This window comes from Crotalus tigris, unplaced genomic scaffold (assembly GCF_016545835.1).
Source record: "Crotalus tigris isolate CLP2741 ecotype Arizona unplaced genomic scaffold, ASM1654583v1 scf7180000018818.712119, whole genome shotgun sequence".
In the NCBI taxonomy this organism is placed as follows: Eukaryota; Metazoa; Chordata; class Lepidosauria; order Squamata; family Viperidae; genus Crotalus; species Crotalus tigris.
Window position 1 is genome coordinate 395,897 of NW_024097211.1, and position 23,646 is coordinate 419,542.

General features: G+C 37.6%; 1 protein-coding gene across 17 annotated transcripts in view; it reads right to left on the reverse strand.

The window, feature by feature from the left end:
• The window catches only part of ESR1 (estrogen receptor 1), a 260,567-nt gene that overhangs the window by 64,900 nt on the left and 172,021 nt on the right, over positions 1–23,646 (reverse strand). For 16 of the 17 annotated variants that reach the window (XM_039356300.1, XM_039356294.1, XM_039356291.1 and 13 more), the window contains one exon: positions 14,914–15,030. In XM_039356300.1, coding sequence (XP_039212234.1) covers positions 14,914–15,030 — 117 coding nt within the window. The remainder of the gene's footprint in view (positions 1–14,913; positions 15,031–23,646) is intronic. The other variant, XM_039356301.1, reaches the window with a different exon arrangement.

Consider the following 23,646-nt stretch of genomic DNA (forward strand, 5'->3'; position numbering starts at 1 on the left):
TAGGAAACACATATCAGTCTTACAAGATAGACCAGACAGGAAACATAACCAGTTGAGCTAATTCTACTTTGTTGTAGGGTACATTAACAGAATCTTGGAACTCTGAAAGTAATGCTCCCCCCCCCACCTCATCTCCAGCCCAAAATCTAGGGAGAGTCTCTTCTGAGCCTTTTGCCCCAGCTCAGGGGTAGGCAACCTTGGCTCTTTTATGACTCGTGGATTTCAACTCCCAGAATTCCTGAGCCAGCCACGAGTCATAAAAGAGCCAAGGTTCCCTACCTCTGCGCCTACCTATATGCCTCCTGCAAATTAAGCTGCCATTTATCTGACTGTTTCTTCAATTAGTCAAACTGCCGCGGGCCAGAGGCGTCATGCAGAAGCCGTGCCCACCCCATTGCCAGCAATGGCAAAACAGTCCCGATACATTGTACGATATCATGTGATGTCGTGAGTTTGACCTGTCTGCATTATACTGTCCTGCCTCCCAAAGTCATTCCTACAAGTCATCCCATCATGTATTTATAATGTACTGCTAGGATTCAGTTTGCTGGCCCTCTTCCACTTATAATCTTGATGTTGATTACTTGAAATTCCGCAGACTGGAAGGTTCTACAGAAGAGAGGTAGGGAAAAAAGTCTCCCCCTCCTCTCAGCCCCATTAAATCCCCCAAAATATGATTTAAGAGCCTAAACACTTGTTTGAAGTAGCTGTGAAATGGGACTACATATCCAAGAGGGAAAACAGGATTTGTTAAATTTACTATCGTAATCTCTTCTTTCAGTGAAAGCAGTTCTGAATTTGTTTTTATCACTCCTACTCTCACTGCTGTTTCTTAAAGTAACATGTTCTTCCCACACCTCTATGTAATACATGGAAAGCAAGAAATTTCATTTGCAGTTTTTAATAAGATCTCTCTGAAATAATATTTTAATTATGTATAATAAAATAAAATCTACCAGATTTGCATGTGAAGTATTAATACCACTTTACAATGCCTTGATAAGGCCACACTTGGAATACTGCATCCAGTGTTGGTCACCACAATGTAAAAAAGATGTTGAGACTCTAGAAAGAGTACAGAGAACCGCAACAAAGATGATTACGGGACTGGAGGCTACAGCATATAAGGAATGGTTGCTGGAATTGGGTATGTCTAGTTTAATGAAGAGAATGATGAGGGGGGACATGATAGCAGTGTTCCAATATCTCAGGGGCTGCCACAAAGAAGAGGGAGTCAAGCTATTTTCCAAAGCGCCTGGAGGCAGGACAAGAAGCAACGGTTGGAAACTAATCAAGGAGAGAAGCCGCCTAGAACTAAGGAGAAACTTCCTGGCAGTTAGGACAATTAACCAGTGGAACAACCTGCTTCCAGAAGCAGTGAATGCTCCAACATTGGAAGTTTTTAAGAAGAGACTGAATGGCCATTTGTCCGAAATGGTATACGTTTTCCTGCCTATAGGTTGGACTCGATGACCTCCAAGGTCCCTTCCAATTTTATTATTATTATTATTACTGAATTCAAAACAACCTCTTGCATGGAAGAAAGATGAGATCAACCCATTTATACTTATAGAATTTATATTCTATCCATTTAAAATATGTACGTACTCGTATATATTATCCAGCTTCCTTACCTTAGCAAACTAGGATTGCCAATTCCTGGCCATTAATGCCCCTGCTCTTTGAGCAGAAGTTGTCAGTCTAGTAGGACCCAAACAGTGAAAAACATAGTAAAGCCACAAATCCAGAAACCTCCCCCCCCCCAAATCCAGAGCCACTCGTTTTTCCCAGGGTTCAATTGAACCTGTGGTTTTTCACTCACACACCCTACAGGCATCAGGATAAGACATCAATAGCATTGCTTAGTTTGCCAGAGGCGGAGATGGGAGATTGAATATCATTAGCATACTAATGATACCTTTCCCATTGGGATGAATAATCTCTCCCAGTAACTTCAGATAGTTGTCAAATAGGAGCAGAGAGAGTGCCAACTCCTGTGCACAAGGAACATTCTACTAAATCTTATTAAATGATCAGATGGAATTCTCTTTTTTTCCCTTATAGCTAAATCTGTTTGCTTTTTCATAGCAAAAAAGAGATACAAACTAGACCTATGTGAATATTTAATTAACTAGCTTTACTGCCATTGAGTAATTAAGTAAATTAAGTAATTAAGTAAATTAAGTAATTAGGCACATTATTTTTTTTTCTACTGGGACTTACTTCCCAGCAACATAGACTAAAAGACTAATTCATTTCAACAATATTAGATTCTTTATCAAGATTAAAAACTCCAACTTATATTTTAATTACTGTTGGCTTTCCCAAGTAGTGTGTAATCAGAAAGCAAATACATAAAGTTTACATATGAATACAGCAAAATGTGCCAATATGCTGGAAGTTACAGTTGTATAATACATCTCTTTAAAAAAAACCTGATTATTGCCAATGAAACACATATCACTGTCTCTTTTTTTCACCCTAGCAAACAAATAAAAAGTTGCATATAAATATACATAAATATATTAATAAAGTTGGAAGGGACCTTGGAAGTCATCGAGCCCAACCCCCTGTTCAGGCAGGAAACCCTACACCATTTCAGACAAATGGCTGTCCAGTCTCTTCTTAAAAACTTCCAGTGTTGGAGTATTCACTGCTTCTGGAGGCAGGTTGTTCCACTGATTAATTGATCTAACTGCCAGGAAGTTTCTCCTTAGTTCTAGGTTGCTTCTCTCTTTGGTTAGTTTCCATCTGTTGCTTCTTGTCCTGCCCTCAGGCGCTTTGGAAAATAGCTTGACTCCCTCTTCTTTGTGGCAGCCCCTGAGATATTGGAACATCCTTCTCTTCGTTAAACTAGACATACCCAATTCCAGCAACCGTTCCTTACATGTTTTAGCCTCCAGTCCCCTAATCATCTTTGTTGCTCTTCTCTGTACTCTTTCTAGAGTCTCAGCATCTTTTTTACATCGTGGTGACCAATACTGGATGCAGTATTCCAAGTGTGGCCTTACCATGCATTGTAAAGTGGTATTAATATTTCACATGATCTTGATTCTATCCCTCTGTTAATGCAGCTCAGCACTGTGTTGGCTTTTTTGGCAGCTGCAGTACACTGCTCACTCATATTGTGTATATATGTTTGTCAAAGTCTGTGTGTAAGGTAAATGTGACTGCTAACTGTTTCAAATCCAAAGGGAAAAGAATTTTAAAATTCTGCTAGAAATTTTGCTTAAAATAAGCCACAAAAAGGAAATACTTCACTCTGTTTGTCTGGCCAACAAACAGAGTGAAGAAAAATGTGTCTGTTTGTTTGTTTTTCTTTCTCCTTTCTCTCTCTGTATTTTTAAGAACAACCCAAAGTTACCAGAGGAAATGTTTTAAGTTCATCTGCTGGAAAAGTTTCTCTTGCATTTATTGTATGTGTTTTATCTATCTATCCTTTTCCTGAAAAATGTCTGTCCAGCTACAAGAGCCTTCTGAAGCTCAGGTTTGCTTGTGTGGGGAAATAATTTTCTTAAATTACTTTTCTTATTCTATCACTAATTGATGAAACTACTATGAAGCTAATCCTGGAACATATAAGCATTTTTCAATCTCTAAAATAATGTGGTCTATAAATGTTAGAGGTGGATTCTCCTGCCCCTGGCAAATTGCACACCTTAAAATATTCTTTTAGCATTCTCAAGCTGCCCAGCATTTTTTTTTCTCAAGTTGCAAGTCCTTGTCTTTAACATGTTGCAAATGTTCAAGTTCAGAAGTGAAACATTTCATATATGTTCTCTTACCAGAATCCAGGTTTTTCTTGTCCTCATCTGTGATTGTCCTCATTTGTCTACCTATCTGACCACTGCAATATTAATGCCTTTTCAAACTCTGCCTGCAAGCTACCCCGCCTCACCCTCATGTATATCTCCTTTTCTTGTCCTTTGTTCTCCATACCTTTTATCTGCCTCTCCTGTGAGAATCCACCCAGAAAGGAGGGGAGACCTTGTTCTTGAATCTTTCATCCCTGCATAGCTGACCCCCCCCAACCTTTGGAAGCAGAACACACTGACCCAGGTGCTGCCTCCATCCATTTGAGCCATGGAATTGAGTTTTGAATCTAGCCATCCACTAAAAAGCCACCATGCAATCTGAGTGGAACATCTTCCCATGTCCTACCATTTCCCCAGATGCCTGTGAAAAACTACAAAGGAAGAAATCCTGGAACCATTGGCCTCAGAAGAAAATTGGAAGACTGGGGGGAGGGTGGAAAGTCATTGTAAAGTTTTTCTTTCTTGCTCCATTTGTATTGTAACAAGCCAGTTGAATGTATTTATGGAGAGATGGCATTTGGGAATAGTTGGCACAGCAAGTACTGAACACCTTGGACTTCTGTCTGGTGGGAGGGAAAATTTATCCAGAATGTTTATATTGCCTGTTTGTATTAGTAACTACACACACACACACACACACACACACACACACACCATTCATAGTCACCCTGAGTCTCTTCCACCTACCTTCAGTAAAGTTCCCCAGGCTGATTTTTGCTCTATTGCATCAAAGCTTTGCATGCACAACTTCCTGAAAATTCCAAGGGGGAGGGAACCAGGCCCCCTCAGATAATTTGCAATTCATATGCCCTGACTGAGGAAATAGCAGGAAACAGATCTCCAAACCTAAGCCCTGAATATCTTGCACTGGTGGACTCAGTTTGGGAGTCCTAGAGCTCATTATGTGCACTTTAAGAAAAAAATTGATAGATGGCTTGCATACTGGCTCAATTGGACATTACAAACCTGGATGCACTGAAGTAAGAGCTAAGGCAGGAAACAATCCTTGAAAATGGGCAGCCAGTGGTTATGTACTGAGGAAAACGATGGCTGTGAAGAATTTTGGGAGAAATGTGCAAACCTGACTGGAAGCTAAAAGTGTCATCCAACATTTAAAAACGATTGGCACAGAATATTGGACACTATAAATTTCTTTTTCACCTAAAATTTTTTTGCCCTGACTTTTAGAACTTTATGGGTTGGAAGCTCCCCTTTTGGGAGCCACTGAAGGGATCCTTTTCTGCTTGCCTCCATTAGTGTCTTATTTTTTTGGCTTAACAGTTTAAAACTTGTCTACCAAGTCTCCCTGACCAGATCAATTTTAATCTTGTGCCAGTAAGTGTGTCATTCACACACTTAAGGCACAAAGCGGGGTTTCTGGGAAGTCAGCCCCAGAGAAGGAAATATTAAAAAGGGCAGAAAAATATATTTCCTTCAAGGATCTTAAAGAGACAGAAAAGCATGCCCAGTTTTCCTCGATAGCCCCAGGTCTTCCTCCCCCAAGCAGAAGCCAGCCCTGTATATATACAAATGTAAACCATCAGGAAAGTTGGAGCCAGAAGCTCAAGAAGACAAAGACCTAAAATCTGCATACCCCACCTGTGACAGGACATGGTAGGGCACACCCAGACTCAGGTCAGAATACGTGACATAGGAAATAGCCTCAAAGTTCATGCCACAGGAACAGGGAACTATTCCAAACAAAAGGCTAGAGAGGGTATAAAAACCTATTACCCATGTGCTTAGCCCTTCCTTTTCTCTGGTCTTTCCTGCAAGAACCATCTTTCTGGCTCTTCAATAAACTACAACCTTCTTCACAAAGCAGTTGTTTATTTATCCCTGGCTTGGATGAACCAGGATGAAGACTTTTCTTTCAACAATATGAAAATCTGATTGGTCTATTGTGGTCCTTCTTCACATGCCTCCATATAAATCTGCTGCATAGAGTCAACAATCTTAATTTGCCATCTTCCACAAATGCTCACTTGGATGCAGATAGTCCTTGGATTACGCCTACTTGTTCAGCAACTGTTCAAAGTTCCAACAACACTGAACGAGGAAGACTTACAACCAACCCTCAGAGTTCCAGGTATTACACTTTCCCTGTGTCATGTGATTGAAACACAGCCACTCAGCACTGGACTCACAATTAGAGTGTCACAGTGAGCTGAGATTATATGAATCTATTCCCTGCCAGATTCCTACAAGCAAAATTAAAGGGGGAGCCAGCAGGAAGTCAGAAGTCACTCTCACTGCTTTTTCACATGCCCTGTGCTTTGTAACATGTGCCTGCAACAGCCCCTACCCCTCATGGACCCCAGGGACCCACTTGTGCTCCAGAGTACATTCCCATCCTGCTTGTAGCTCTCACCCTGCTTGCCTGGGATCCCTACCTCTTCACACTTAATAACCGATATTGTCCTGGAGACAACTAGGACTGCTGTGGTTACCATCTCTAGAAGATGCAGTCTCGTGACATTGTGCTTTATGACTGCATTGTTTAGAACTGAAATTCCAGGCCCAGTTACTGCTGTAATCCAGAACAATCTGTAGCCAGTACTATCCAATCTAGGTTTGTAGAATGTTGCAGACGAACAGAAGGATAGCTTTCTATGAAGTCTATCTACTCTTATTTTGGGGAACAGTGAGATGATCAATTACTTTCCCCTGAAAAGATTTTCTCACAAACATGCGTTATTTCTATGGATCTCATTTACAACTAATAGGTAATTACACTGTAAGTCCTCAAAATAAGAACTGCAGACGGTATTAGAAAGGAATGATGGTTAGAGTCCTTGCCTAGGTTTCTTAATCAAGGATTTGTAACTTACAGGTCATGGGCTGTTTGTAGGCTCCAGAGCCCTCCAAATTTGCACAACAAAGTTTTAGCAATGTGATTTTCTTTTGTCTTATTTTAACTATTTACATTATAGAATAGATATATTTATACCAGATTTCCTGTAGAAATAAGCCAAACAAAATTTATCGTGCAAAAATACAAGAAAGGCTTGAAAATTCAGTCTCTTCTAATCTTATGTCAACTGTCACACCTCCAGCAGCCCTTGAAAGTTGTGTGTGTTTGTGGGTGGGTGTAAATATACAAAAGTGAAGCTGTGGAAAAAAGTTATTCACCTCATTGTAAAACATATACATCATCTAACCTTACTTAAAATGGCAAGAATACATGGATGGAACAATCTTAGGGACTCGACTAAAATGATTTCCCTAGATGTACCAACATTTCCTATCCTAAACTTTTTATAGTCATATGGAAGTAATTTATTATAAACCTGTGTACGTACTGAAAAACATTAAGAGATTTTTTTTCTTCAACCATGTTATCGTGCTGTTCATCCATGCTTGAGTTGACAGAGAACTATATTGGCATGAAAATGCTAGGATAAATGTTAAATCACAGATATGTTCAAAATGAAGAGGGATTACAGTCTAATACCAGCAGGATATAAGAGTTCAGGCCATTTCTCAGAATAATTTAAAAACAATTCTAATTGTTTAATATTATGCCATGTATCTATCACAGGAAGCATTAACATACAAATTCAGGTGTATTTCCTATCAGCTGTTAGTTACTTTCCATAGCAATTTTCTTGTAATCCAGTAAAAGCAAGCATCTGTTATTGTACCTACTTGCAGAACAATTGAATTGCCAAAAGACTGGCATTTCACGCTTCCCTTCAATGTTCTGCAGCAGTGCTCAGAAGATTTTCTGAGAAAATTCAAAAAAGATGGTTATATACCTGTAGTTGACTGCAGAGAATAATATCCAAATAATATCCCAAACAACCATTGGGATAGGTAAACCATTTGATTTTCTGCTTCACGTGAAATAAAACATACAGGAAACTCCTAAGGCTGTGACTAGAATTATGACTGAGTATGCCATCCTGATCACTTTGTCCACTCTCAGCCAATAGTTGTAGGAATGAAACTGGTTCTTGTTGGCTATTCTTAGATTTTTTGGGGGGGGGAGGGGGAGTTACCAATCACAGCACTTGGAACAAAATTAACTCTTTGAGGTAGACCAGATCAGGAAACTGGCTGCTCAGGAAGACTAGAACTACACTGTATTAACTTAGGCTTCAGAATCTTGCAAGCTCGCCCCTTCCTATTGTAGCCCAGAGAGTCAAGGAGTCGTTATGAGTCTCTTCTTTTCTGTTTCCTAGACTTGATGCACGTTTTTGCACAGGTTGTGACTATCTCTAAATAGTTTCTCCAACGTCATCTCTGTGGCTCCCTATAAACATCCAGAACATTAAATACAGTTGATTTGTTCCAAGGACAGAACAATCCCTTATGTTCAGAACAAAACTTAGGAACACAATGGTTTATCATGAGCTCAAAAGATGATCAAGTTGCCATTTTGCAACCCCTTTATTCAACATATGTGGGAGAAGTTTGCTAGACCCTGTATGTGAAGAGTGGCCACACCTCGTCCTCACCAAGATGAAAAAAAATAGTAAATCACTCAATAAATACTTGTTCCAAAACCAGTTTTTGCTTAGAAATCAAGAAAAGTAGTTCTATTTCTGAAAAATATCAGGGTATAAGTGTGATTTGGTCAAGACAAGGGATACAGTATGTAAAAGAGCTGAAGGAATGCCTCTTCCTATATGCTCCCACCTGTTCACAACAAACCTCACCAAAGGGCCTACGCTGGGTACCTCACATGCTAAAGTGCAGCAAATACTGTAGCTACCAAGAGGGAGCCTTGTGACAGGCCAGTGTCTTAGGAAAGCCATCCCAAATGAGGTACACTTGGGATTATCTTTATTGTCTCTTTTGTGCCAAGTAAAGATATATGTTTATTTTTTCCCAGACATTTTAATAATTTGCTAATGCTGTGGGGATTTGTTTTTATTTTTACTGCTGTTTTTTCCCCTTATTATTGTCTTACTGTATATTTTGTTGTTTATTTTATTCTGGATATTGTATACAATATGCTCTAATCAACTGCTTTACTTTCCGTTTGAATTATTTGGATGTTATTACAAACCTGTTCTCAAGTTTTCTAAAGAAAATAGTATACAAATATTTAGAATGAATGACGTTCCCGTTAGTAGTCTTCTTCATTGGTACCCACCACAATTCTGACTTCCAAACTAGCAATCTCTCCCACCAAGCACAACCCTACAATCTGTGGTTTCTCTGCCATTCAGCCCTCTGTTCCTCCTCTTGGAAGTGATGGATCTTAGAGATCAAGATAACTTATTAAAGATGCAGATTCATGCGATGACCCAGAACAGGATTCTTCAAAGTTGGCCCTTTTATGACTTGTGGGCTTTAACTCCTAGATTTCCTTAGCCAGCATGCCTTTTGAAGACCTCTGATGCAGAGACTGGATCCAATATAAGTCTGATCAAGATAGGAATTCTATTTTTTATTATTTTTATTCTTTGACATCTCCTTATCTGAAGAGGAAGATGAAACTCAGGGTATGCATGAAACCAGGAAGCCTTCTTACAAGTGTCCAAAGATTTAGAGATAGGCAACATTTGCTCTCCCCTTTATGGATTACTGCCTTGTCATGGCGAAGGGGCTTGCATAACTCAATGAAGCTATAAGCTATGCCATGCAGGGCCACCCAAGACAGACAGGTCATAGCAGAGAGTTCTGACAAAATGTGATCCACTGGAGAAGGAAATGGCAAACCACTCCAGAATCTTTGCCATGAAAACCCCACGGACAGTACTAAAAGGCAAAAAGATATGACGCTGGAAGATAAGCCCCTCAGGTCGGAAGGTGTCCAATATGCTACTGGGGAAGAGCAGAGAGCTAGTACTAGTAGCGTCAGAAAGAATGAAGCAACTGGGCCAAAGCCGAAAGGATGCTCAGCTGTGGATATATCTGGTGGTGAAAGGAAAGTCCGATGCTGTAAAGATTTTTTCTCCATAGGAACCTGGAATGTAAGATCCATGAATCAAGGCAAGCTAGACGTAGTCAAAAAAGAGATGACAAGACTGAACATCGACATCTTAGGAATCAGCGAACTAAAATGGACAGGAATGGGTGAATTTAACTCAGATGACCATCAGGTATACTACTGTGGGCAAGAATCCCTCAGAAGAAATGGAGTAGCCTTCATAGTCAATAAAAGAATAGGAAAAGCAATACTGGGATACAATCCCCAAAATGACAGAATGATCTCAATTCGAATCCAAGGCAAACCATTCAATATCACAATAATCCAAATCTATGCCCCAACCACTGGTGCTGAAGAGGATGAAATTGACTGGTTCTATGAAGCCCTACAGCACCTTATAGAATTAACACCAAAAAATGATGTCCTTATCATCATGGGGGATTGGAATGCTAAGGTAGGAAGCCAAAAGATAACCGGAATAACAGGCAAGGTTGGCCTTGGAGTACAAAATGAAGCAGGGCACAGGCTGATAGAATTTTGTCAAGAGAATACGATGGTCATAACAAACGCTCTCTTCCAACAACCCAAGACACAGCTCTACACATGGACATCACCAGACGGTCAAGCACTAGGCCACTCAGGTATGAACTAAATCATATTCCTGATGAATATATAATAGAGATGACAAATAGATTTAAGGAATTAGATCTGATAGACAGAGTGCCTGAAGAACTATGGATGGAAGTTCGCAACATTGTACAAGAGGTAGCAACTAAAACCATCCCAAAGAAAAAGAAATGCAAGAAAGCAAAATGGCTGTCTGAGGAAGCTTTGCAAATAGCTGAGGAAAGAAGGGAAGCGAAAGGCAAAGGAGAAAGAGAAAGATACACCCAATTGAATGCAGAATTCCAGAGAATAGCTAGAAGAGATAAGAATGCCTTCTTAAATGAACAGTGCAAAGAAATAGAAGAAAACAACAGAATAGGGAGGACCAGAGATCTCTTCAAGAAAATTGGAGATATGAAGGGAATGTTTCATGCAAAGATGGGCATGATAAAGGACCAAAATGGCAGGGACCTAACAGAGACAGAAGAGATTAAGAAGAGATGGCAAAACTACACAGAAGAACTATACAAGAATGAGCTTAACATCCCAGATAACCACAATGAGATGGTCACTGACCTCGAACCAGACATCCTAGAATGTGAAGTGAAATGGGCCTTAGAAAATCTGAGCAACAACAAAGCTAGTGGAGGTGACAGTATTCCAGCTGAGCTATTCAAAATCTTAAAAGACGATGCAGTAAAAGTGCTACACTCAATTTGCCAGCAAATTTGGAAAACTCAACAGTGGCCACAGGATTGGAAAAGGTCAGTTTACATTCCAATTCCAAAGAAAGGCAATGCCAAAGAATGTTCAAACTATCGCACTATTGCACTCATTTCACATGCTAGTAAAGTTATGCTTAAAATCCTACAAGCTAGACTCCAGCAGTATGTGGATCGAGAACTACCAGAAGTACAGGCAGGATTTCGAAGAGGCAGAGGAACTAGAGATCAAATTGCCAACATACGCTGGATCATGGAGAAAGCTAGGGAGTTCCAGAAAAACATCTACTTCTGCTTCATTGACTATGCAAAAGCCTTTGATTGTGTGGATCACAACAAATTGTGGCAAGTTCTTAAAGAGATGGGAGTACCAGACCATCTCATTTGTCTCTTGAGAAACCTATATGCGGGTCAAGAAGCAACAGTGAGAACTGGACACGGAACCACTGATTGGTTCAAAATTGGAAAAGGAATCCGGCAAGGCTGTATACTGTCGCCCTGCCTATTTAACTTATATGCAGAGCACATCATGAGAAAGGCAGGGCTAGATGAATCAAAAGTTGGAATTAAGATTGCCGGGAGAAATATCAACAACCTAAGATATGCAGATGATACCACTCTAATGGCAGAAAGTGAAGAGGAACTAAAGAGCCTCTTGATGCGGGTGAAGAAGGAGAGTGCAAAAGTTGAAACTCAACATTAAGAAAACCAAAGTCATGGCATCCAGCCCTCTCAATTTCTGGCAAATAGATGGGGAAGAAATGGAGGTAGTGACAGATTTTATTTTCCTGGGCTCCAAGATTGCCTCAGATGCAGACTGCAGCCAAGAAATTAAAAGACGCTTGCTCCTGGGGAGGAAAGCTATGGCAAATCTAGACAGCATACTAAAAAGCAGAGACATCACCCTGCCAACAAAAGTGCATATAGTCCAGGCCATGGTTTTCCCAGTTGCAATGTATGGCTGTGAAAGTTGGACCATAAGAAAGGCTGAGCGCCAAACAATTGAGGCCTTTGAACTATGGTGCTGGAGAAGACTCCTGTAAGTCCCTTAGACTGCAAGGCGTTCAAACCGATCAGTCCTAGAAGAGATCAACTCCGACTGCTGTTTAGAAGGCCAGATCCTGAAGTTGAAACTCAAATATTTTGGCCACCTAATGAGAAGGAAGGACTCACTGGAGAAGGGCCTAATGCTGGGAAAGATTGAGGGCAATAGAAGAATAGGACGACAGAGAATGAGATGGCTGGATGGAGTCACTGAAGCAGTTAGGTGTGAACTTAAATGGACTCCAGAAGATGGTAGAGGACAGGAAGACCTGGAGGAACGTTGTCCATGGGGCCACGATGGGTCGGACACGACTTCGCAATTAACAACAACAACATTTGCTCTGTTTGAGAAAAGATTCCCCTTATTTCAGAAGAGACTAAGTTAGCTTCAGAGATATCTGTTTTAATTTTACATGTGACCTTTTGTTTAAGAGATACAAAGGCTTCTATTCTAAACTTTACCTCCATATTCATCATTCATTTAATCTCATAGCCAAATTACATTCACAGGGATTTTGGTCAGAGAAAAGCAAATTTATAAATACAGAAGCAAAACCATGGCCTGGACTATATGCACTTGATTAGCCAGTAGCATATTTAGAGTAAACAGCTCTGCAAAATCACTTCTGCATTTAGTATATCCTTTACATGATAGAAAAGTGAACAGCTGACATAATCATAGATTTTCACTGTGAAGAACATTTAAATAACAAGCATACTCTGTGTATGCAGAGGATGAACAGTCTTTTGAAGGAACATTTATTTTGACAATGATATTTCAACTAACTGGTTCTGCAAATACATAAGTATTAATAAGTGTAATGATGCCCTTAACCTATACAAGTTTGCATTTGAACAGATTTATTTCATAGACATTATAGAGAGTCAATTCAGAGCAATAGAATAGTTTTCTGCACTTTTCTCTTTTACTAGTTTAAGTATACTGTAACACTACAGCACAAAATAATTGAATGCCAAATTAGAATTCTTGGAATCCGTTCAGATGATGCACTAAAATAAATGCATCTGTGTTTCTGGGGGAAAAAAAATCTGTTTCCCTTGTTTTATTTGTCATTCTATATAATCTCATCATACAATGACAGAAAACAGGGAAAGGGTAAAGATAAACTTTTAAAGAACTGTTTTCAATAGGGAATGAATGTCCATCTTTAAAGACAATCATTGTGAATCAATAGCTAATGATTTTAATTTAAAATATTTTCACTGAGTTACATGTGAATGTAGATGTTTCTCTAAAATAATTAGTCTCTGCAAACTTCTTCAGTATGGACTAATAATATTTTTTTTAAAAAACATACATTTAATTAATTAACTAATAAATGAATCACTTCTAAAAGACTGCTTTTAGTAACAATGCTTAAATTTTGTTCTGCTTGGGTAAGATTAAGATTATCATCCTCAGTAACAAAATGCAAATAAATTATGAGTTTAGTTCTCCGGTAGGCTGACATGTGACATAGCCTTTAAAATGAATACTGGAAAATGTACTAGAAAAGATAATGAGATCTAAGGAATATTTTCTCTTTTTAATCAAAGTTTATAAGAAGCACCAGTTAAATGATTATTTGTAAACACCATCCTATGAGTTAATAATAGACATTTTACATCTAGGCAATTATCAGCCATGTTTATTTTTCCATTACAGAAATTGTATTTCCAGTTAAGGGAAATCATTATTTATCATGTGTGCAACATTTCATCATCAAAACCTAAAAGGATATGTGATTTAGTCTTAAGTCATATTCATTTTCATAGCATTTATTGAAAAAACATTTAATCAAAAGCACTTGTCCATTTAAAGGAAGATGAGGATCATCAGCCCCATTCACAATTTGCATTTAGATGTTACAGAGTGGCAGAAAACCTAACATTAATTAACATAGATCCAGAATTTATTTTGAGGGGGAGGGAAAGGAGGGAAGCTTTACAATATATACTCATATAGAATCCCATCTATGAATAAGCTGGACCTCAAATTTTAACAAAACTACCATTACAAATGTACCACTCACAGATAAGACAGCCTGTATTTTTCATAGTATTTTGGTTAATACTATTATTTTGGGTGGGCTTATCTGCATATGGGCATGTACATGAAGATATATTGGTACTTTTTAAAAACACTACTGTGTATGTTCACAGATACAGGTAGTCCTTAACTTACGATCACAATGGAGCATCAAATTTCTATTGCTAAGCAAGACATTGTTAAGTGAGGCTTACCCCATTTTATGACTTCTTGCCACAGTTGTTAAGGGAATCACTATAGTTGTTAAGTTAGTGATATGGTTGTTAAATGAATCTGGCTTCTCCATTGACTGTGCTTGACAGAAGGTCCAAAAAGGTGATCACATGACCTCGGGGTCACTGCAATCGTTGTAAGTACGAGTCAGTTGCCAAGCATCTGAGTTTTGATCACATGACCATGTGGATACTGCAATGGTCATAAGTGTGAAAAATGATCATAAGTCATTTTTCCAGTGCCATAGTAACTTCAAACAGTCACTAAATGAACTGTTGTAAGTCAAAGACTACCTGTATGTTGAACTCAATTTGGGGGAATGTATTTTGACATCTAAAATTCTTAACTTATCCACAACTATATATTACTTTCCTTTAAAAATGAGATTGTGTAACAACTTCAAAACTAGGCATTATGCACTGAAGATAAAAGTTAATTGCACTGTAACCAAACACCAATTTACCTGGCAGTAATTACTACAAGATGCAGTGGGATTAATTACTGAAAAGTTAGCCATATGTGGGATTACAGAGGATGAAAAATATTTATAATGCAGATTAAGATTTATAGTGTCATACATACCACCTTTCATCATTCCAACTTCATAGCATTTTCGGAGCCTACAAGCCTGGCAGCTTTTCCTTCTGTTCTTGTCAATGGTACACTGGTTGGTAGCAGGGCACATGTAGTCATTATGACCTATAAAATCAGTGGGAAAAAGAAGCTATCAATCTTAAGTGCACCTATAGCACCTTCTGGTTTAGAATTTGCTGAACAATTTCCCCTGAAATTCACTATTAAGTTTTTAATACATTGATTCAGCACTGAACAAACCTTCAATGTGCAATTTTTAAATACCTACAATGTAAACTGGTATAATAATAATAATAATAATAATAATAATAATAATAATAATAATAAAGTTGGAAGGGACCTTGGAGGTCATCTAGTCCAACCCCCTGCTCAGGCAGGAAACCCTATACCATTTTGGACAAATGGTTGTCCAGTCTCTTCTTAAAAACTTCCAGAGTTGGCGCATTCACCTCTTCTGGAGGCAGGTTGTTCCACTGGTTAATTGTTCTAACTGTCAGGAAGTTTCTCCTTAGTTCTAGGTTGCTTCTCTCCTTGATTAGTTTCCACCCATTGCTTCTTGTCCTGTCTTCAGGCACTTTGGAAAATAGCTTGACTCCCTCTTCTTTGTGGCAGCCCCTGAGATATTGGAACACTGCTATCATGTCCCCCCTCGTCCTTCTTTTTGTTAAACTAGACATACCCAATTCCAGCAACCATTCCTTATATAAGTGAAAGTATGACTGCAATAGCTTGTTTTCCAGTGCTATAAATGGTTACCACACTGTTACCCATTGGAAGACCTGGATAAAATAACAGTTCAGGAAGACCTGAATAAAGTAATAGTTTTAGACTTATTTCTTCTGATTATAAGACCATAACTTCCTATCCAGGTCTACCTACTGTACTGCAACTCTTGTGACAATGAATGGTGAATCGCCAAAATATGTACTAGCATTCACCTGAACATTTTATAATAGTACAGATTTAATTCAAATAAAACAACAACAAACTTCCTTCAACTGGCTAAATAGATTAAAGTGCATCACGAAATATTTTACTTGCAGCAGTAATTTTTTTTAATTCAGCTGAGCTGTTAAAGATGGCTGGAATTTGACAGAGCCTTATGTCTCATCAGATCAAGGATTGAAGCTTTTCTTACTATTAAGTAATGGGAATTGAAATATACAGCTATCGGATTATACCAGGGACATCGGCTGACTTGTACTAAACAATGTGAATCTTCCTAGAATGCAACAACTCCATGTAAATGTGTTAACTTATGTCACTCCCTAGTATGCCTGAAAAAGAAACATTCATTGATAACATTTATAAAGCAGCAACAAAATCTCAGAAGTTAACATTTTCTTAATACTTTATTCTTGGTTTTGACCTATAGTTGGTCATATATAGTACAGCAAAGTATATTTCCCACTTTCAGAGGCACTTCTGGGAAAGTATGTGGGGAAAAAAGTCAATATGAGACCACACAACTGAAGCATTACTGGCGCCCCACACATACACATTTGTGTAAAAAAGAAGTGCAGCTTTATAGTCATAATTGCCTCATTGACTTTCTCTTACCGCTTATGGATGGCCCTCCCCATGGTGAAAAATCCTTTGAAAAGAGTACTAATACATAATCATTGAAAAAAAAATCACTGCACATAATGGCTGATGGTGTTTTCCTATAATTCACAAACCATGTGAAATTACCAATACAAATTCAAAACAAAAATCATATTCCAGACCTTTTTAATAGGTATTATGTTTTTCACCAGAAGTAACATAAAGAAATAATGCCAGTGATTATAAATACATTTTCATATCAAATTCATGGCAAGGTTTTTGCCCAATACTTGCCTCTCATTAATTACTCAATGTATCTCTCTAAGCCTTTCCAAAATTTGACACCAAATTGTAATCCTTAATTACTAAATGAATGCAGAATAGACACGTTTATTGCTTTAAATTACTATTTCATCAGTGAAGACCATGAAACAATAGAGACAGTCTTGATGTTCCACTATATTATTCAATCCACAATAAGTTGGGGAAGGTCTATCTATGCCCCGTAGAATTGCTGAGGGAAAGGCGGCTTACGAATCTAATGATTTGGTAATTAAGCATGGCTGAACATTTCAAGAAAACCATATTGGGATAAAAATGCAGAACCCAATCTGCAAATCTACAAAAAAAGCTTTTTCATGTAAGGGGAACAAAGAATCATCTTGATATTCACAGAGAAATAAGTTCCACTGTAAATTCCTCCAATAATAGTAATAATAATAACAATAATAACAATAGCAATAATAATGTAATAATAGCAATAATAGCAATAATAGCAATAATAGCAATAATAATAATAATAATAATAATAATAATAATAATAATAATAATAATAATAATAATAAAGTTGGAAGGGACCTTGGAGCTCTTCTAGTCCAACCCCCTGTTCAGGCAGGAAACCCTATACCATTACAGACAAATGGTTGTCCAGTCTCTTCTTAAAAATTTCCAGTGTTGGAACATTCACAACTTCTGGAGGCAGGTTGTTCCACTGATTAATTGATCTAACTGTCAGGAAATTTCTCCTTATTCTAGGTTGCTTCTCTCTTTGATTAGTTTCCATCCATTGCTTCTTGTCCTGCCTTCGGGTGCTTTGGAGAATAGCTTGACTCCCTCTTCTTTGTGGCAATCCGTGAGATATTGGAACACTGCTATCATGTCCCCCCTCGTCCTTCTTTTCATTAAACTAATACCCAATTCCAGCAACCATTCCTTATGTTTTAGCCTCCAATCCCCTAAGCATCTTTGCTGCTCTTCTCAGTACTCTTTCTAGAGTCTCAACATCATTTTTACATTGTGGCGACCAAAACTGGATGCAGTATTCCAAGTGTGGCCTTACCAAGGCATTGTAAAGCAGTATTAACACGTCACGTGATCTTTTTTTTAAAGAAAATTTTATTGTTTTTTTAATTTTTACATCAGAGTGCTTAAGAAACAACGTGGTAATGGGTGTATCAATTATCCAAAAGCAAAATCATGCATATATAACTCAGGTTAGTTCATTAAAAGTTCCCTCTCCATTTCCCTCATATAATATTACATATTCAAATTAATACATTTCTAAATAGAGTTCAATCAATCAAATCAGTCATCAATCACATTTCAGTTATAAAAATCCAAGTCCTGTTTTTAAGCTTTCCTAATTTGCAATTACCATATTCCAATTAGCCTTAAATGAACATATTATTAACACTTTGGGTAGCCCTCATTTCCCTTTTCCCTAACATAATAATTCTATCTAAAATAAATATATTGTTCCAACAATAACATTCTTATATTTTCCACATATAATCTATTTCTTAATCTAATAAATCATTTATTAATACCATTTCTTCTCTTATCACAAATTCCTCTTTTTCTCCTTCTATTACAAAATAATTGTCTTATTTCAAATAAAAATATCAGTCCAAAGGATACATTTCTATCTATTTTAAATGCATAGTCTATCAAGCAATCTATATCTGTAGAAAATCTTTTTAACCCATTAGATAAAATTTACCCCTCCAAATAATTATCATATCTAATACAAAATATTATTACAAAAAATATCCTTTTACAGAATTCACTTACTCCGTTAATTATTAAATCAGTTCAAAATCTCTAAAGCTTTTTTAACCCATTAGATGAAATTTTGAAACACATTTTAAAATTTAACTCTAGCTTTCTTTCTGTGCCAAACTGGTTTCCATAATAAAGCTTCTGCGTCATCAAACCTCAAAATTTAAATAGAAGTATTTCTTGACATTTCAGACTGGTCAAAGTTCTCTTCCCTTTCTTCCAATGTCATCTGAATGGTATAATCAGTTTTATTCCATGTTATAATTACTAGTTGATTGTTCACATTATCACAATTTTCAGTGACTTATGTCTGGATGTCAGTTTCTGTTGTTTTTAAGAATTCAGGTAACTCAGTTAAAGTTATTCTTTGATCATCAAAGTTCTCCATGGATTGTATATGGGGTTGTGTAAAATTGATTTGCTCAATAGTTTCCATGATTTCTCCTGGTGTAAGTTCATAGTTGTGTTGTAGGTGTAATTCCTCCTTCTCTTTAGGTTGTATATGTTGTTGAGTGGAGGCCTCTTTGGGATTACTCTGTTCCTCCTCTATTGTTCTTTGGCCTATAGTATGGTCCATTAAAATTTGAAAATCAGTATGTGGTTCTGAGATATCCTCTTTAATTTTTCTCCAAGATTTCATATACGCCGTAGCTTCCAAGATTTTTTTCAGTATAAATTCATAATCAAGCTGTGGGTAGGATTCCTCCATTTCAGTGGTGAAATAGTCTTTTAATCTTTCAGTGGAGGCTGTATTTAGTAAGAGTCAACAAATATCCACCTCCAAAATTTCTAGTAGGCAAATTCATCACCCAGCTGTTCCAAGTTCTTTATCTTTTCCCTTTTATTATCCTTTGAAGGTCAAATTCATTTTCAAATAGCAAAAGAAAATACAATTGCAATGAAAATTTTGCCACAAGATGTCCTCAGTGGATTGTAAAATCTTTTTTCCAAGTTAATAAAATTTTATCTCATTAAAAAAAATAGAAAAAGAAAAACAGATATCTCCAACATAATAAAAAGAGTAATAATAATGTTCTATGATAGAATTTTTTTTCAAGACCCCTAGGTATCCAAAAAATTAAATAGTCAATAAAAAATAACTACCGTAAATGCCGGCGTACAAGGCGACCCGGCGTATAAGATGACCCCTGTCTTTATAGCCGGGCCGCATTCCTAGAACGTCGTCTTATACACCGGAAACTACCAGTATTTCCAGCGTATAAGACGACTCGGCGTATAAGACGACCCCTGTCTTTGGCGCCGATTTCAGCACTCGCGGAAGTCGCCTTATACGCCGGCATTTACGGTATTTTATTTCTTTTGTCAAGCTCTTTTCCCAAGTACACAAACGCTGCTCTCTTAAAACAGGGAAGAAGTTCAAAGGCTTTTTACAGGAAAGTAATTAGGGTGAAGAGAGGGAAGGAAGGGTCTCACCCAGATTCACCATGGTGGTTCTTTATGCTTAGCTATTCTTCTGACTTTCGGCTGGTGTGGCTGGGTGATAGGCCATTTTACTGGCCGATCTTCTTCTCTGTCGGCCCTACGGAGCTAGCTCAGACTGCAGAAGGAACTACCAGCCTTCTGCAGTTGCACAAGAGCCTCCTTGACAGTGGTCGCCCCTCCAGGGTGACTTTTCGACCCGATAGGGGTCTACTGGCAGAGGGAAAGCAGCTGTCGAAGAGACAAGTCTCTCCATTCGATTGAGTCCGCCACGATCCAGAACCGGAAGTCAACACTGATCTTGATTCTATCCCTCTGTTAATGCAGCCTAGCACTGTCTTGACTTTTTTGGCAGTGGCAGCACACTGTTGGCTCCTATTTAAGTGATTGTCCACTAGATCCTAGGACTCTGAGATCCCTCTCACAGTTACTACTATTGAGCAAGGTATCACCTATGCTGTAACTGTGCATTTGGTTTTTCTGGCCTAAATGTAGAACCTTACTTTTTTCACCATTGAATTTCATTTTATTAGATAGCGCCCAATGTTCAAGTCTGTCAAGATTATAATATGGTCAATCTTCTCCTAACAGAAAATTTACTATTAAAAAATAATTACTCCGATAGACTGCCATCAATTTCACTTCACAAATCTTCCAAAGCAATATAAAAGAGATCTGCAATTCTTTTCAGTCCTGCTGTCCTAAAAACCTAGGAAGAGGCAATGAAAACCATCAGCCAAACAACAACCCTTCCAGTTACCCCTTGGGATCTTAAAAGAATGCAGAGTAACATTATTCAACTGTCCTCTCAGCTCTAAAAGTAATAAAAATGTCCTAATCCTTGTTACATATTTTAAAAAGCAAATAAATTATTACTGCTTCCCCATCCATTTTTAAAGTACATATTGCATCCAACCAATTATCTGGTTATTTATAAATTAAATTTAAGACCTATTCAACCATTCTTTTTTTCAAAAAAATTAAAAGCAACTGGGGGCTTTGCAAGTAAAAGGATAGTTTTGTTGGCATTTCCCTCACATTTTTACACTGTTTTTAATAATATTCACTTATTACAGCTGCAATTTTTTCAAATTGTTTGCAGAACCTTGCAATTCTGCAAAGGTGCACAGTTGACTGGGCTAATAAGAGGGTAGGAAATCAATAAGAGTTCTCCCTATTTCCTCCGGCTATATCCCAGAGGAGAAGAGCAAACTGCAAAGCGCAGGCTGCTGGTTTGACATTTTTCCAACTGCGTTTTGAAGTTGAGACAGTGGAAGAGAAAGTAATGATTGCTCTCAGTTCTGGAGGCACAGCAAGGCAAGAGTTCATATATTTATTTACTGCTATATTTTTATTCCACCATACTCTCCAACAGTGGTGGGATTCAAATATGTGAACAACCGGTTCTCTGTGTGGATGCTGCTTCCAGAAGTCCATTCTGGGCTTGGGCAACAAAAAATTAGCTCCCGGTTCTGCAGAAGTGGTGTGAACTGGCTGAATCCCACCACTGCTCTCCAAGGACTCATGGCAGCATTGTATTAAATAAGAGTTCCTATCAATTTGGAAAATCAGACTATCCACAAGCTCAGCATTTCAAACATTGCAGAAGAAAATCCAAAGTTTTACTGTGAATGTCTAATACATTGGCTTAGCTCTTAGACATTTTGTCAGTTATGCTGTCCAGAAGTCTAGAGCCTCTTTCGAACTGGTGCAGAAAAGTGGGCCTCCTTTCAGTGAGATGTCCAGCGCTGTAGATATGTTCCCAAATGTGCAAGATTTTTTTATTAATATTGATTATTATTGTTATTGTCTGTTTGCCATTTGGGGGAAAAAAACCATTTGGAATTCTTCAACATGCCTGCATTACCACTGGTTCAAGTGTCGCTATATCGACACTGAGTTCGCTATTTTTATAAAGTAAGTTATTGATTTGGATCCATTAAGATTTTTACAGCATCTATCTTTTTCTCCCATTTCAGACAGTTAATAAAAAGGCAACATTTCTTTTCCAGATGACAGTGATATATAACTTTTCCTCAGCCTACCAAAAGTTGCTAGTCCAATTTGGACATAGTATATCTCTGGATATCTGGCTCAGAGTTACGATATCTTGTCTCACTCTTCCCATCTGATAGATTACAATTGCTTTCAGTATATGGCATATGATCAAACCAACAGCTGGAGTATTGGCGTAAAGAAAACACCATTAATCATTCATTTCCATTTTCCGACAATCACCCTTGAGATAATCCGCATTTTCAAAAACACATATGGCTGAATAATAAGTTACATAATTAAGCAGCCATGTGGATTACTTTTCTTATATGCTGCAAATGATACAACTGACATCTCAATTTTTGAAATGGCGTTTGCGTACGATTGCTTATAAAAGCTTCTCAAATGGTACAAAATGAATTTGAAGGAATTTACTGTTTACAGATTAAGCTTTCATTAGCCAATATAACAGGAGTGAGTTCTTTTGCGGTAGAAATGACAGGAAAAATATTTTCTGTTCATTTAAGTTATTTATACAGTATAGTTCTGTAGTAGTTGGCTTCAATTGCAGACTGAGAAATTTTTTAAAAAAATTATCATGCCTTCAAGTCAGTTTTTGACTCCTGGCAACTGCTTGGACTACTGTATTCACTGGAGTTTTTTCTAAGACTGAGAGTGACTGCTCCAGGGTCTCCTAGCTGCTTTTGTGCCTCAGGTGAGACTAGAACACTTAGTCTCCTGGTTTCTGGCCTATGTCTTAACCATTACACCAAACTACGTATCTGAAAATAAAATTAGCATTAATAAAACTGGCAATGAAATGGAACTAGCATTTTAGCTGAACTTTCTTTTTCTTCTTCTTCAGAATTTGCGGCACTCTATTTTCTTGTATAATTACAATTACTAGTGGTGTTAGGGTTAGGGCATTCACACAAACTGCCTACACTAAAACTGTTCCAGACCTTTGGGCACCTTATTCTCACTACTGACTCTTGCTGGTAAGCACATCTTGATCAGATTTTTTTTACTCGGCAAAATCATTTTTCAGCAGGAATAGGAAGCTTACACATTGATCATTCAGTGTGCAAGTGTCCTATTAATTCAATTTTCATTCATATTATCTTCTTTTCAAGATGTCAAACAAGGATAATAAGCAAAAGTAGTACACATTTCTTTTTCACATACTGACGTACTGTTGTAATCTTTGAGACACTGACTACATTTATTAGAAACATGTTATTTGGAAGGGAGGAATTGTATCATACAGTTGTTTGTAAACTGTTGTTGCAGTAAATTTTATCTTATCAAATAAAAGCATTTGTTTCCTTCTTGCACAAACATTACTAATTATAGAAGTAATGAGCAATAATAATCAATCTAAGCATTAGCAATGTTGTTATTTTGCCTAACTGAACTAAACCCTAAACAAAACAAACAATTGAGACAAATAATAAACATAAAACTTTCTATTCCCAAAAAATGAATTAATAAAGCTTGATGATTTCCCTCATTCTGCCTTCAGATCGATATTTTAGTTGAATCCCTTTTATCAAGCTGTTTTTTTCCACTCATTTCTTATAATGTACCATAATAATTTGAATAGCTTCTACTACTGTAATTATAATTTGCATAGCTTCTGATTCTTTAACTGATTTAATTAAAATTCACTATAACCTTTTTAAG